This window comes from Drosophila elegans, unplaced genomic scaffold (assembly GCF_018152505.1).
Source record: "Drosophila elegans isolate 14027-0461.03 unplaced genomic scaffold, ASM1815250v1 contig_149, whole genome shotgun sequence".
Classification (NCBI taxonomy): domain Eukaryota; kingdom Metazoa; phylum Arthropoda; class Insecta; order Diptera; family Drosophilidae; genus Drosophila; species Drosophila elegans.
In genome coordinates, this window is record NW_024545513.1 from 9,231,020 (window position 1) to 9,246,956 (window position 15,937).

General features: G+C 45.2%; 4 protein-coding genes across 17 annotated transcripts in view; 3 read left to right on the top strand and 1 right to left on the bottom strand.

Moving 5' to 3' along the window:
* The window catches only part of LOC108136431 (MAGUK p55 subfamily member 5-A), a 65,068-nt gene extending 59,946 nt beyond the window's left edge, over positions 1-5,122 (top strand). For all 11 annotated transcript variants that reach the window (XM_017257570.2, XM_017257572.2, XM_017257571.2 and 8 more), the window contains 5 exons: positions 264-1,581; positions 1,654-1,850; positions 2,443-2,574; positions 2,648-2,829; positions 2,895-5,122. In XM_017257570.2, coding sequence (XP_017113059.1) covers positions 264-1,581; positions 1,654-1,850; positions 2,443-2,574; positions 2,648-2,829; positions 2,895-3,089 — 2,024 coding nt within the window. In that variant the 3' untranslated portion in view covers positions 3,090-5,122. The remainder of the gene's footprint in view (positions 1-263; positions 1,582-1,653; positions 1,851-2,442; positions 2,575-2,647; positions 2,830-2,894) is intronic.
* A 2,654-nt stretch (positions 5,123-7,776) lies between these two features.
* LOC108136497 (circumsporozoite protein) lies at positions 7,777-8,631 on the top strand. The gene is made up of 2 exons (XM_017257717.2): positions 7,777-8,011; positions 8,078-8,631. The coding sequence occupies exons 1-2, from the start codon at positions 7,897-7,899 to the stop codon at positions 8,449-8,451; spliced, it is 489 nt and encodes a 162-aa protein (XP_017113206.1). The 5' UTR covers positions 7,777-7,896; the 3' UTR covers positions 8,452-8,631.
* A 274-nt stretch (positions 8,632-8,905) lies between these two features.
* Positions 8,906-10,865, bottom strand: LOC108136495 (C-factor). The gene is made up of 3 exons (XM_017257715.2): positions 10,428-10,865; positions 9,609-9,660; positions 8,906-9,552 (listed from the first exon to the last, which is right to left on the bottom strand). The coding sequence occupies exons 1-3, from the start codon at positions 10,551-10,553 to the stop codon at positions 8,987-8,989; spliced, it is 744 nt and encodes a 247-aa protein (XP_017113204.1). The 5' UTR covers positions 10,554-10,865; the 3' UTR covers positions 8,906-8,986.
* Positions 10,076-15,427, top strand: LOC108136493 (thioredoxin reductase 1, mitochondrial). Of its 4 annotated transcripts, none has more exons than XM_017257714.2 (4): positions 10,076-10,269; positions 13,438-13,783; positions 13,861-14,087; positions 14,159-15,427. In XM_017257714.2, exons 1-4 carry the CDS (start codon positions 10,254-10,256, stop codon positions 15,043-15,045), a joined length of 1,476 nt encoding a protein of 491 aa, XP_017113203.1. In that variant the 5' UTR covers positions 10,076-10,253; the 3' UTR covers positions 15,046-15,427. The 4 variants fall into 4 exon arrangements, with proteins under 4 accessions (XP_017113203.1, XP_017113200.1, XP_017113201.1 ...); XM_017257711.2 differs by lacking the exon at positions 10,076-10,269 and adding an exon at positions 11,033-11,468; XM_017257712.2 differs by lacking the exon at positions 10,076-10,269 and adding an exon at positions 11,763-11,844.
* The last annotated feature ends 510 nt before the right edge of the window (positions 15,428-15,937 follow it).

Consider the following 15,937-nt stretch of genomic DNA (forward strand, 5'->3'; position numbering starts at 1 on the left):
TGCATCGCAAAAAAAAAGACTATTTTTTACAGTAAATATATTTAAATATTTCGTGTAATTGAGTTAAAAAAGACCTGCCAATTAAATGTCCTTTTTCTAGTTCGGTTTTGCAAACCTTTAACTATTTAGATAGTTATACGTACTTTAAAGATGTTTAAGTTGCATGTTACTACCCACTAATGAAGGGACAGCTTTAAGAAATATGAATAGCTCTTATACTCTATATACCAGCTTATACCTAATACCTGCTCCCTTTTTTCCAGGCTATGGCGAGCTGATAGCGGCCCTCACCCGCCTGCAGAATCAGCTGAGCAAGAGCGGACTGAGCACGCTGGCGGGTCGTGTTTCGGCCGCCCACAGTGTCCTGGCCAGCGCCAGTGTGGCCCATGTTCTGGCCGCCAGGAGCGCTGTGCTGCAGCGACGACGTTCCCGGGTCTCCGGGCCACTGCATCACAGTGCCCTCGGCCTGCAGAAGGATATTGTGGAGCTGCTGACGCAATCGAACACGGCGGCGGCCATTGAGCTGGGCAACCTGTTGACCAGCCACGAAATGGAGGGTCTGCTTCTGGCCCACGATCGCATTGCCAACCACACGGACGGCACGCCCTCACCCACGCCCACGCCCACTCCGGCCATCGGAGGAGGAGCAGGAGGAGGGGGAGCGGGAGCGGGATCCACACTGAGTGGCCACAGCAGTCCGGTGGCAGGAGCAAAGCGAAACCTCGGCATGGTGGTGCCGCCGCCGGTGGTGCCGCCACCACTGGCGCAGCGCGGAGCCATGCCACTGCCGCGCGGGGAATCCCCGCCACCGGTTCCCATGCCACCGCTGGCCCAAATGCCCATGTCCATGCCCGTATCGCTGCCGATGAGTGCCTGCTTTGGCACGCTGAACGATCAGAACGACAACATCCGGATCATACAGATCGAGAAGTCGACGGAACCACTGGGCGCCACGGTTCGCAACGAAGGCGAGGCGGTGGTCATTGGCAGGATTGTGCGCGGCGGAGCGGCGGAGAAGTCGGGACTGCTGCACGAAGGCGACGAGATACTGGAGGTCAATGGCCAGGAACTGCGAGGCAAGACGGTGAACGAGGTGTGCGCTCTGCTGGGCGCCATGCAGGGCACCCTGACGTTCCTCATCGTCCCGGCGGGTAGTCCGCCATCCGTTGGCGTGATGGGTGCCAGCACCGGTAACACCCTTGCGGGATTGGGTGGAGCTCATCGCGATACCGCCGTGCTGCATGTGCGGGCGCACTTCGACTACGATCCGGAGGACGACCTGTATATTCCGTGCCGGGAGCTGGGCATCAGTTTCCAAAAGGGCGATGTCCTGCACGTGATCAGCCGCGAGGATCCCAACTGGTGGCAGGCGTATCGCGAGGGTGAGGAGGACCAGACGCTGGCCGGTCTCATTCCTAGTCAGTCGTTCCAGCATCAGCGCGAGACCATGAAGCTGGCCATTGCGGAGGAGGCGGGCCTGGCCCGATCCCGGGGCAAGGACGGATCGGGTAGCAAAGGAGCCACGCTCCTTTGTGCGCGCAAGGGTCGCAAAAAGAAGAAGAAGGCCAGCTCCGAGGCGGGGTAAGCCGGTTAATCCCCTTCTTGCAGCGAATTCCCTTCTAAACGTTTTCCCCCTTTTCCCCGTTCTTGTAGGTATCCCTTGTACGCCACTACGGCGCCGGATGAAACGGATCCGGAGGAGATACTCACCTATGAGGAGGTGGCCCTGTACTATCCCCGCGCCACCCACAAGCGACCCATCGTCCTCATCGGTCCGCCCAACATTGGAAGACACGAGCTGCGTCAACGCCTGATGGCCGACTCGGAGCGGTTCTCCGCCGCAGTGCCACGTAAGTGAAGACTACAGCCTACGAACTCTGGCAGCACTCCACCCATTAACCAAGGATCTAGTCATGATCATGTCAAGATGATTGTAAACTGTGCAGCAACTGTTGGGTAAAGAGTTTTAAAGTGGCTTGCGTCATGGCCAATTCAATTCTCATCAAATGCCGCTGCATCGTTTACAACCACCTTTGTGTGGCCCTACTTTGACGTATATTATTTCCATCCATTAATTCCAAGATGGTTGTAAACAGTGCAGCATCTGTTGAGTTTGTATGTGTCTTGCATCAACGCCCACCAAATGCCGCTGCATCGTTTACAGCCACCTTTGTGTGGCCCGTCTTTAACGTCTCTGTCTGTCTCTCTTCCGCCGGGCAGTCTTCTATTTGCTGGAGGAGAAGCTCAAGCCGGCCAAGGTCAAGGCTCAGGCTGCCAAGGGTAAGGGGCTGCGCTTCAGAGCCCCTGAGTCCCAAGAGCCATTGCTAGCTTTAGGTCCTCCCCATCCCCCCCTCCAAAACCAAGGCCAAAACCAAGCCCAAAACCTTTGAAGAAGATTTCAAATATCCTATTTAATTATTGTGCTTTGCTATTCTCCTTTAGACACATCACGAGCCCGCAGGGAGGGTGAAGTGCCCGGAGTGGACTACCACTTTATCACGCGCCAGGCTTTCGAGGCGGACATTCTGGCGCGCCGCTTTGTGGAGCACGGCGAGTACGAGAAGGCCTACTACGGTGAGTTTGATTGGGCAACAACAGCATAACATAAGATATACTAATATGTATTAATATTTCTGATACGCAACAGGCACATCACTGGAGGCCATACGCACGGTGGTGGCCAGCGGCAAGATCTGTGTGCTCAACCTGCATCCGCAGAGCCTCAAGCTGCTGCGCGCCTCCGACCTCAAGCCCTATGTGGTGCTGGTGGCGCCGCCCAGTTTGGACAAGCTGCGCCAAAAGAAGCTGCGCAACGGCGAACCCTTCAAGGTGAGTTTGAATCTACATATACACTATGGTTGTATAAAACCAGATCTAACCCAATTTATATGTAGGAGGAAGAGCTCAAAGACATCATTGCCACGGCCAGGGACATGGAGGCTCGTTGGGGTCACCTATTCGATATGATCATTATCAACAACGACACGGAGCGCGCCTACCACCAGCTGCTGGCCGAGATCAACTCGCTGGAACGGGAGCCGCAATGGGTGCCCGCCCAGTGGGTGCACAACAATCGCGACGAGTCATAATGGGGTGGTGTCTATCCATACCGACACACACACCAACACCTACACCTACACCTACACCCCCTTCCCATAGGATCCACCGGCCTACACCCCCTAATCAAACCCAAACTCTTTGTAAATACAATTTTCAATTGAGCCATGAAGCGGAGAGCAGGATCGATTCCAGTCCAGTAGTTCGGTTTGCCTGCAGAAGCGATTACCCCATAAACCCCTCCAATATTATACATATATATATATGAATATATTTATACTATTCGTTGCATATGTGCATTTTAGTCTTAGAACAAAAGGTTTTTAATCGTGTGTATCCCCTTGTTTTGAAAGCATTCCAACCTCTTTATGTACGTTCACAAAATTTGTTGTTCTAATGATTTATTATCGGGGATGCCGCAGAAAATATAGAATGTAGTTATGTGGAATCATTAATTAAAAAGTGATTTTAAAACATTAGTTGTTTCTGTGGCATTGCTGTTTATTTTTTTTTTTTATAGTACCACTACCACTAATTTATATTGTAAACTTTTTTTTTTATTGTTTAAACTAAGCTTGAGCACTTCCTTAATTTCAAGAGGCAAATTGAAATTGTAAAATAACGAATGAACGATGGAAGGAATACGAGCCCATAGGCCACAATCGATATGATAGAACCCAATAAAATGTGTAATAATACCCATAAGCGACTCCGAGTGTTAACAGAGCCAGATCAATCCGAAGAGATCCGACGGATACGGATACAGATTCAAATTCAAATTCAAATCCAGAAACAGAATCAGAATCAAAATCAGAAGCAGATGCAAGTGTTGCAATTACGTAATCTATTTACTTTATAACATATTTACTATACGGATATACATACACATAAATTATAAATCGAAGCGTACTTAATACAACTAATTTTAAACGAAACAAATGCAAGAGCAAACCGAAAAAATAAAAAAAAAAAACCGTTCAAAGGAGAAACAACAAAATCAGTAAGTCATTGCCAAAAAAAAAAAGAAAATTAATAAATAAATGGGGGTAAGATGATGATGATGATGATGATGATGCGGATGGTTAGGAGAATCACTTAGAGAAACCACTCCACGAGCGATATTGTTAAAAACAAAAACGGAAAGGAAAAAACAAAATATTTAGCCAAGTTTAAGCACTGTAAGATAAAGGAAAAACCAATAAACGAATGCAAATAGTAAACCGGCAAAAAATGCATTAGGCTAAGACGTCAGAAACAAAAAACCAAGAAATTCCCAAGTAAATGTTGTTGTAATTAATTATTTAAACCAATTCGACTAGAGAAGAGGGAGGGCGGGAGATAACGTTGGTTTCAACTCCAACCACAACTAACTAACTAACGAACCGACATAGTTGCGATACGAAATATGACATGCGTAGGAGAACTCTATAAAAATTCCATTGAAATTCCGAAGCATCCGGACGCTAAATCCAGAATTTTATATTAAAATAAAAAGAGTGGGTCAAGTAAAATAGCAAACTATGTTACGCAATGTTAAACACTTTAAAGATTCGAAAAGGGAATGATATCTTAATATACCATAATATACACATACGGTCCGGTTGCCAGATCCATTTCGATCTATTTTTTTCGGATGCGATTTTACCCATTTTCTATCGAGTCCCCGAGATCTTAACTTATCCGGATCACTTATGGATTCTTGGGAATCGGAATTAGAATACTTTCAGTCCAACAAATTGAATCGAAATCGGGAATGGCAAATGGACTAATAATAATAATATTCGAAAATATTTTTTTTTTGTAGTCAACAAGGTATAAAAAAATGTGTGTGCAGTAAATCTGTTTAAGTTTTTATTTATGTATGTGTGTGGTGTAGCAAAAAACTAAACTAAATACAAAACAAATACCTAAAGAAAAACAAAACGGATTAAAATATAGGCACGGTTATTAAGCCATTGTACGAAATTAACGACGTTTATGAGTAACCCTAACGCAAGAATGCGGACAAAGTCAGATGAAATAACAATATTAATAATAATAATAATAAAAAAGACAAACCAAGTAATATGAAATTTAGCAATCGTTTTTCTGGTTGGATGGAAGAAAAATTGAATTTTGGAATTTTTATAATTGGCAATAGTAAGGGCTTACATCATTTTTTGCGAAAATTGGTTAGATTTAAACATTTAAAACTGTGAATGCCATTTTTGTCCAAATTTTTGCCTTTTTTGAAAGGGGGTACATCATCATTTTTTGCAGAAATTTGAAAATCTGAAAAAATTTTAACTGTGAATGCCATTCGATTGGAAATTTTATTAAGAATTCAACGGTGTATGACATTTCAACATTTGACCATTATTTCCCAAGGTTTTGACACAAAAACCAAGTTTTTAATGTGTTTTTTGGGATTTTTGGCGATTTTTCAAACAAAATTATTTCTGAAGAGTCTTTTGTTGTAACTTTGCCAAAATAAGACCCAAAGTCAAAAGAGTTGCTATTTTGAACAGCTGGCAACCCATACCATCTATCCCTGATCGATTGAAAACAATTTATTTAATTTTGACAAAAAAACCGAATTTTGAAAAACGTTTTTTGAAAAATTTATTTATGTCCGAATTTCAGACTTTTTTGTAAGGGGGTACATCATCATTTTTTGCAGAAATTTGAAAATCTGAAAAAATTTTAACTGTGAATGCCATTCGATTTGAAATTTTATTAAGAATTCAACGGTGTATGACATTTCAACATTTGACCATTATTTCCCAAGGCTTTGACACAAAAACCAAGTTTTTAATGTGTTTTTTGGGATTTTTGGCGATTTTTCAAACAAAATTATTTCTGAAGAGTCTTTTGTTGTAACTTTGCCAAAATAAGACCCAAAGTCAAAAGAGTTGCTATTTTGAACAGCTGGCAACCCATACCATCTATCCCTGATCGATTGAAAACAATTTATTTAATTTTGACAAAAAAACCGAATTTTGAAAAACGTTTTTTGAAAAATTTATTTATGTCCGAATTTCAGACTTTTTTGTAAGGGGGTACATCATCATTTTTTGCAGAAATTTGAAAATCTGAAAAAATTTTAACTGTGAATGCCATTCGATTTGAAATTTTATTAAGAATTCAACGGTGTATGACATTTCAACATTTGACCATTATTTCCCAAGGCTTTGACACAAAAACCAAGTTTTTAATGTGTTTTTTGGGATTTTTGGCGATTTTTCAAACAAAATTATTTCTGAAGAGTCTTTTGTTGTAACTTTGCCAAAATAAGACCCAAAGTCAAAAGAGTTGCTATTTTGAACAGCTGGCAACCCATACCATCTATCCCTGATCGATTGAAAACAATTAAAATAGTTTTGAGAAAAAAACCGAATTTTGAAAAACGTTTTTTGAACAATTTATTTTTGTCCAAATTTCTGACTTTTTTGTAAGGGGGTACATCATCATTTTTTGCAGAAATTTGAAAATCTGAAAAAATTGTAACTGTGAATGCCATTCGATTGGAAATTTTATTACGAATTCAACGGTGTATGACATTCCAACATTTGACCATTATTTCCCAGAGTTTTGACACAAAAACCAAGTTTTTAATGTGTTTTTGGAGTTTTTTGCGATTTTTCAAACAAAATTATTTCTGAAGAGTCTTTTTGTTATAACTTTGCCAAAATAAGACACAAAGTCAATAGAGTTGATATTTTGAACAGCTGGCAACCAATGCCGCCCATCCCTGATCGATTGAAAACAATTAAAATAGTTTTGACGAAAAAACCGAATTTTGAAAAACGTTTTTTGAACAATTTATTTTTGTCCAAATTTCTGACTTTTTTGTAAGGGGGTACATCATCATTTTTTGCAGAAATTTGAAAATCTGAAAAAATTTTAACTGTGAATGCCATTCGATTGGAAATTTTATTACGAATTCAACGGTGTATGACATTCCAACATTTGACCATTATTTCCCAGAGTTTTGACACAAAAACCAAGTTTTTAATGTGTTTTTTGGAGTTTTTTGCGATTTTTCAAACAAAATTATTTCTGAAGAGTCTTTTTGTTATAACTTTGCCAAAATAAGACACAAAGTCAATAGAGTTGATATTTTGAACAGCTGGCAACCAATGCCACCCATCCCTGATCGATTGAAAACAATTAAAATAGTTTTGACAAAAAAACCGAATTTTGAAAAACGTTTTTTGAACAATTTATTTTTGTCCAAATTTCTGACTTTTTTGTAAGGGGGTACATCATCATTTTTTGCAGAAATTTGAAAATCTGAAAAAATTTTAACTGTGAATGCCATTCGATTGGAAATTTTATTACGAATTCAACGGTGTATGACATTCCAACATTTGACCATTATTTCCCAGAGTTTTGACACAAAAACCACGTTTTTAATGTGTTTTTGGAGTTTTTTGCGATTTTTCAAACAAAATTATTTCTGAAGAGTCTTTTTGTTATATTATTATATTACTAATTGAAATACTTAAAAATAGCTAAATATGAAACATCAACTCATTCAATACGCTATTGTATTTTTATATCTTAAGTATTAAACTAATTTAAAGTCAATTTAAAACATTTTTGTTATAATTTTAAATACTCAAGTTTATGCTTACTTTTAATTAGATACTTTGTTGTACCTGGGTAGGGTGAAAAGTAGTACCAAGATTTAACTAGGCACGTAACTGGGTACAATTATTTAGGTTCACTTATTTAGCTACTTCCCAACACTGGTCACAAAGCGTAAACAACTACGGGCATACTAAACTTGCATGAATTTCTGGCCAGGATCGCGCGGAGGAGCAAAAGGAGCCACCGGATCAGGATAGAGAAGCCATCATGGCACCACCACCGCCACCGCCGACCAGCAATCAGCAGCCACCACCACAGCAGACGGCTGCACCTCCTCCACCGCCAACGGGGCAAAACATAGCGCCATCGGGCGCCTTTCCAGGTGAGCTTATCCTGGTTCTTGGGCCAAGTGATGATGTCTAACGCTCGGCACCCTTCCTCTCGACAGGCTCACTGACACCCGGCTGGAACGATCCGCCACCAATCTCGGCGGATGCCCTGACCAACAACGCGAACAACCGCCGGCCACGCCTCGACCTCCGGAAGCGCGTGGCCCACCCGCTGGACGGGTTGTCCGGACTGTCCGGCGGCCTGGTGGCTCCACTCACGGAAGCCACGACCTCACCACGTCCCGTGGCCATGGTGCCGCCCCAGCGCCAGATTCCCTATCCCGATCCCAATAGCATGGCTGGCGGAACAGCGGATGCGGCCGGATTCGGAGGATCCAATGCCAATCCCTTGCGGTTGCCACCCTTGGCCCAAGCCATCGGCATTGATCCCTCCAAGGTTCCGGTGGCCATGGTGCCGCCGCGGCAGAAATAGCACGTACTATATAGCCCCACATGACGGGCATACATATGTATGTACATAGATTAAGGAACTGCAAATCACTGTGTTCTCTCGGGCGGCCTGGAAGCCAATATTTTTCTATGTTATCCACTTAAGACACCTCACGAAATACAAATGCTGATCGATGGGGCTGCTGGAGACCCCAAAACTTGAGAACTTTCGTATAAATTGGGGAATATCATACTTTGTGAATTCTTAAAAATTTTTTACGTTAAATTTGTTTATAATAGGTCATTGAAGACCAAAACTTCCCCTTTTAAAGTTAGGAGTATTTGAACTTTTGTAATTTTTTTATATTTATCATTTTAAACTTGAAATCCTTTGGAAAAATGAAGAAGCCTAAAATTCGCAGCTATGAGGGGAGAAAGGTATGTTTAATCTTAATTTAAAGCACTTTAATTTAATTTAGTATAAATAATAGCACATATTCTATTGAGGCACTCAATTTATTTAACAACAATTAACAAACAAACGGAACAGAATGCAGTTAAATGGGGTCTGACATCCTTTACCAGGGCAACGGTGAGCCATCGTAGCTGACGAATCCACCGTTCTGCTTCTCGCCCAGCTTCCCGATCGTCTCCACGATCTGACCCGTGCTGGTGGGCACGTCCAAGGGGGCGTTGCTGCCACCCATCTCGGTCTTCACCCATCCGGGATGCAGACTGACGCACATGATGCGCTGCGGATACAGATCGATGCTCAGTGACTTGGTGGCCGCATTCAGGGCCGACTTGGAGGTGCGGTACGCATACATGCCGCCATCCTTGTTGCCCTCAATCGAACCCAGGATCGAGGACATGTTTATAATGGCGGCACGGGCCACGCCCATCGGCAGCGCCTCGTTCGTCTTGGCCGCCTTTTTGAGGAGCGGCAGGCAGGCCTTGGCCAGCATAATGGGCACCACCGTGTTGGTCTGCAGTGCGTCCAGCAGATCCTGCGATCGAGTGGCCGTTATCCTCGTCGACTTGGGCGCTATGCCCGCGTTGTTGAAGAGCACATTGAGTCCCTTGTCCTTGGTCACGCCCTCAATGTCGGCGACTAGCTTGTCATAGGCCTCAAAGTTCCTCAGATCTGCGGAGTTAACTATGTAGTTATAAAAGCGGTTGATGGATCAAAAGAACAATTACCAATCTCCAAGATGTGAATGTTGGAGTGCTGCTTGGCCAGATCCTCCAGTTCCTGTGGGTGAAATAAAATAGCAAGAGGTTAAACATCGATTAACAGCGACTGATAGTTTTTGGTTTTTGATTTTAAAAGCAAAAAAAAAAGGCGCCCTCCTACAAATCAGCAGTTGTAGTGGTGGCACTGATGAAATATCGTTAGCTATCAGTATTGCCCCGCCAAACATCGGTGACATCGATGTTTCTCCACCTCTAGCGGTGAATTTGCGCGCTTGCGGTGTGTTTGTTGTGTTTTGCAGTGAAATTTTAGCGAAACGTCGACTAACAGAGAAATGTTAGCGAAACGTCGAACTAACAGAAAGATAATTTTGAATTTTTCGATAACAACATCGATAAGACTGATGTTTTGAAAACATCGCTGACATCGATGTCGACATCGATGTCGGCATCGACGTTTCTCCATCTCTACAAAAGCTAATGTAAAAGCTATCTTCACCTATTCGTTTCGTGCTTTCGCGAGCCGCTTAAAAACACAGTTGAAACCGCAGCAACCGCTTTTCCACTTCCGCGTTGCCGCACATTACCTATCCACTGCTAGTCCTTGTTTTCGGAATAATTTACCTGGAGAGACTGCCACTAGAACCACAGACAATGGCGCCCGTGCAAGGTGAGTTTTTGGGATCGGACGCGGGAAATGGCGGGGCGAATTGTGACTTATTAGTTATAGCGAACTTTATGCTAGCGGATTGTTCGCGTAGTTTCTGGGGGAATGTGAGTCACCTAACTTACTGTTACTGGTTACTGGACCAAGTACGAACCCCTTACCTTGGCTTGTCCGCGATTCCGGCAAGTGGTGAACAGATGCTGCGGCGGCTGAGGAAGATTCATCAGGGCCTTCACCAGTCCCAGGCCCAGTCCTCGATTGCAGCCGGTTATTAGGATGGAGTTCATGTTTTTTTTTTCTGCGGCATAAGATACTTCGTGAAAACGACTCGCGGTCAAAATCTAATCGCGCACTTGAGATAAAAGGGTGCAATAAAGGGCGGTATTGGACTGTTCCGTTTGTGGATTTCACCAGATCTCTCCGTGCTTATCAACCGAATTTATTGCCGTAACACAAGCGTAGAAGTAGAAACGAATCAGGCGTAGAAATAATTTGACGGCCGGCTGTCTGGCAGTGTTGCCAACCATCCGTTAGTTATCGATACTGCGCATTGCCAAACGTGCGTTCAATTAGAAACGTTTCGAAAATTCTAATTGGACTCTGTGCGGAACAACTATGGCCTTCCCAATTGGCATTTTACAATTCCCATTCCGACTCCTTTGCCATTTCTCTTTAGCCCTGCCTTCGCATCTGCGCCGCTATCTTTTCTCTCTGCTTATGTTACGTAGCCGTTTATCGGCGCGTCTGCCTGCCCACCGCATTCGCAGCATTCCCGCAAAGACCAGCGACGTGTTTGTGTTGTGTTCCTCCGTCTTTTTTTTTGTGCCCTTTCGCGAAAGTTTTTTCCAGCCAATTTCCAATTGTTGGAAAGGGGTAGTGAGTAGTGAGGTAGTGAAGGGGAGCCGCCAAGATGAACTTGTGCAACTCGAGACTCTCCGTTACGTTCGTGCGGCAGTGCTCAACGATATTTACGTCTGGCATTCTACAAAACAAGTGCCGCCTCAGTAGTTGTTCCAGTAGTTCCAGCACCCAACGAAACATGAGTTCGGGAGTGCGAGGATCCCGCGACAGTTCTGGAAGTTCAGGGTCGTCGGGATCAGCTGGAACGGCGGGGGCGGGCGGTGCGATCCCCTTCCAGCATCCTCACTGCGACCGGGCGGCCATGTACGAACAACCGGTGCGGAAGATGAGGACCAAAGCAGGTGAGCCGATATCGATTGCCACCGATCCGGATTGGCAACGCGGCGGTCGATAGTCGTCGGGTTTCCACAAGTGTGCGGTGTGATTTGCTGTTTTTGTGGGCTTCTTGTGTTAACCCGACGCCATTATTATGCAATAACTATTACTTGGCTCCCTTGACTTATCGGGTTTCTGCCAGCCGCACGTATTCGCAAAGGTTTAATGCCGGCATTTACTTCACATTTGCAACGTCATCGTCAATCGCCATCGCCATCGCACCCAGTCCAACTGGAATTACAGTCGGGGTCGCATTCATAGCACTCGCCCTTATCATGCTTAAGTACATGATTTGTGCTCTGGTCGTGGGCGCTAAAAGGGGTGCATCTTCTAAGTATAATGGTCAACAAAGTTCTGATTCATATATATTTCATATTTCCTGTTTTTTTTTTTTCTTTGCATAAAAAAATTCATAAAACCCATTAGTCACTTTTCAAAATTTAGAGATTAACCATATACTAATTATTTTTAATATTTAATTAAACTATAATTTTTCAAAATAACTTGATGCTTTCTACGCCACTTCAGCTCTTCAAATAGAACAATATTTCCTTATAAAAAACAGTAGCTTTATTTGTTAACCACCATAGTCTTATATTTATGAATGTGCAAATAAACATATCCATTGGGTGGGCATAGATTTCTATACATTTCAACAGCGCAAGATCAAGTTTCCCTGTTGTATGAATAATTAGCCAATCCATAATCATGTCAGAGCTTTTGTTTCTTAAAAAAAAAAATACCTCATCATATGCATATGGTATGGTATGATAGATTTGTTAGTTTCATTAGATGCTTTTGGACAACCCTTTGCGGAATGTTCGAGAATCGCTTTATTGGGTGCCCATGCACCCATGATGATTTCACCATATCTGAATCCGTATCTCTATACCTATCTCTATCTCTATCTCTATCTGTATCTGTATCTCTGCTGGGCAAACAAACATCTTCGACACTTGCATCATCATCGCCCGTCATCGTCATTTAATTCCGCAATTAATTGCAGCGTGACGACAATTGTTTATATCGCACGATTACCCGATTTCTCCGATTTCTGGGTGGGAGGAGGGCTAAGGGGCAGGAGGGGGGCGTGGTTCTAGCCGATAAGCCGCAGTGTTGTTGCCAACTAGTTTTGGGGCGTAACCATGGTAAAAATCCAGCAGGTCAAAGCAATGGCTTGTTGGCGTGGGTTGACGGGGGGGCGTGGGGCATGGGGCATGGGGCACGGGGCGTGTTCGGTGGCCATGTCGCCAGATGATTGCTCCAGTTTGATTTGAACTCTCTGACCCAGTGGCACCGCTATCGGCAATCGCAATCGCCACCTGGCATCTACAAAAGGAGCTTCCTGTGTGGCGGCTGAAAGCTGAAAGTTGAAAGCTGTAAGGAACGAAGGAGGCCCAGGTTCAGATTGCAAGGTGCAGATTGGCCAAACACCAAACAGTCTTGGTTCCCATTTCGGTCTGGATGCATCTGTTCGAGTTCGTGCCCGTTTCCCAGCTGGTGGAGGGTGAACCGCGCCACCGGAGGAGCATCTACCGATCCGCCTATCTGGACATTCGACTGCGCGAGGAGTTGGCCAAAGGCAGGGGCATGGATTATGCTTAAGGGATAGCAACTGGGGAAGATAGTACTTAAAGAGCAACAAACTTTATCAAGTTGAACAACATTACCTTTTGATATCATTACCTATCAGTTATCAGTCATCAGAGCTTAAAACTAAACTAGATACTAAATACGGCGAACGTCAAGAAAATAGCAACATTATTTCTATTTATTTCGAGTGATAAGGGATGATTAGTCACTTAAAAGGTCAAGTTATTATGACTAGCCATTTTGGCGATTGTTTCTCAAGATTTGCAAAAAAATAAAGGCGGATTGCATTAAATATTAATATGATTTACTCATCCAAAATCCTTGTACCATATATTTTTGCAGGAACCTACGACTACGACCTAGTTGTGATTGGCGGCGGATCAGCTGGCCTGGCCTGCGCCAAGGAGGCAGTGCTCAATGGCGCCCGTGTCGCCTGCCTGGACTTTGTGAAGCCCACGCCCACGCTGGGCACCAAGTGGGGCGTTGGCGGCACCTGCGTCAACGTGGGCTGCATCCCCAAGAAGCTGATGCACCAGGCCTCGCTGTTGGGCGAGGCTGTCCATGAGGCAGCCGCCTACGGCTGGAACGTGGACGACAAGATCAAGCCGGACTGGAGCAAGCTGGTGCAGTCCGTCCAGAATCACATCAAGTCCGTCAACTGGGTGACCCGTGTGGATCTGCGCGACAAGTAAGTGTGGCTATAGCTATAGCCCCCCCGCTCAAGAGCTCCCATTAATGGTTTGTTTTTTTCTTTTGCGCCCCCAGGAAAGTGGAGTACATCAACGGACTGGGCTCCTTTGTGGACGCGCACACCATGCTGGCCAAGCTGAAGAGCAGCGAGCGCACAATCACCGCCCAGAACTTTGTCATTGCCGTGGGCGGCCGTCCCCGCTATCCGGACATTCCCGGAGCCGTGGAGCACGGCATCACCAGCGATGATCTGTTCAGTTTGGACCGCGAGCCCGGCAAGACCTTGGTTGTGGGAGCTGGCTGTAAGTGGCATTACTTTGCCAGTTGGAGGACAACTAATTGTAACCTTTTATCCTTTCATCCCCCCATTTAGATATTGGACTGGAGTGCGCCGGATTCCTGAAGGGTCTCGGCTACGAGCCCACCGTGATGGTGCGTTCGATTGTGCTGCGCGGCTTTGACCAGCAGATGGCCGAGCTGGTGGCCTCCTCGATGGAGGAGCGCGGCATACCCTTCCTGCGCAAATCGGTGCCGCTGTCCGTTGAGAAGCAGGACGATGGCAAGCTGCTGGTCAAGTACAAGAACACCGAGACCGGCGAGGAGGCCGAGGAGCTCTTCGACACCGTGCTGTGGGCCATCGGCCGCAAGGGTCTGGTGGAGGACCTCAACCTGTCCAATGCCGGCGTCAGTGTGCAGAAGGACAAGATTCCAGTGGACTCGCAGGAGGCCACCAATGTGCCGAACATCTATGCCGTCGGTGACATCATCTACGGCAAACCAGAGCTGACGCCCGTGGCCATTCTAGCCGGTCGTCTGCTGGCCCGTCGCCTCTACGGCGGAGCCACCCAGCGCATGGACTACAGCGATGTGGCCACCACCGTCTTTACGCCCCTGGAGTACGCCTGCGTGGGCCTCAGCGAGGAGGAGGCCGTGAAGCAGTACGGCGAGGACGAGGTGGAGGTCTTCCACGGCTACTACAAGCCCACGGAGTTCTTCATCCCACAGAAGAGCGTGCGCTATTGCTACTTGAAGGCGGTGGCCGAGCGCCATGGCGACCAGCGGGTCTACGGACTGCACTATCTGGGACCAGTGGCCGGTGAGGTGATCCAGGGCTTCGCTGCCGCACTGAAGTCCGGCCTGACCGTCAACACGCTGATGAACACGGTGGGCATTCACCCAACCACCGCCGAGGAGTTCACCCGGCTGAGCATCACCAAGCGATCGGGACTGGACCCCACACCGGCCAGTTGCTGCAGCTAAGCGGGATTGCGATCCTTAGCAGCCGCCTGGGAGACGCCTTCGTTCGTACACCCGCGCTCCGCTCCGCTCCACCACCCTCCATCCTCCAATCCAATGAATGGCTGTTGTTGCCGCGGCCCAGCGATCGAAGAGTGCAAGCAGTTCCGTTTCAGTTTCCACAATTAACATTAACACAATTAGCAAGCGATGAGTCCAGTGGAACTCCAGTGGAACTCCAGTTGATTTGCCCGCTTAGCCAGTCCCAGCATCCTCATCCCACGACTGCTGCGCCGCCGACATGCACTCAAAATTTTGAATTTGTTTAGAAACCTATGAAAGTAACCATGAAATACAATCCCCCCCTAAACGTATGGTTGAAAAATATAATTTTTCACCCACAAAACTGTGTTTTTGTACTAGATTTTTGATAAGTCTTAAATCTTTATGACCACTATGACTCGTGGATTATTAATTATGGATTTAGTGAACCTTTTACCTTGAGAAGTTCTAATTTGAAACCATTTGAAATGCAATCATTAGCCATGCAAATTGTAATTGCAGATTGACGTGGCTCTAAACTGAATCGCTTTTGCGGCCAATATCCAATTTAGTCTTGTAAACTGTAAAAGTTGTGAGCCATTTAGCCAATTATAGACTAATTCTATATGCAGTTTCGATACTTGGAAACCCAGGAGGCTATTAATCACCTGACAATAATGGCACCCTGCAGAAATACACAATAAATGGGGCAAACTTCAAGGTTCTTTTCAAAAGGAACAAATTCGAGGCAGTGCGTGGTAAAAGGTAATAAACAATTACAGTGTAACCACAAACACAAATGTTTCACACAATCTAACGCATATTTATAACATTAATGAGCCTACGTCTAGAAAATCGAATTAAAAATAAGTGA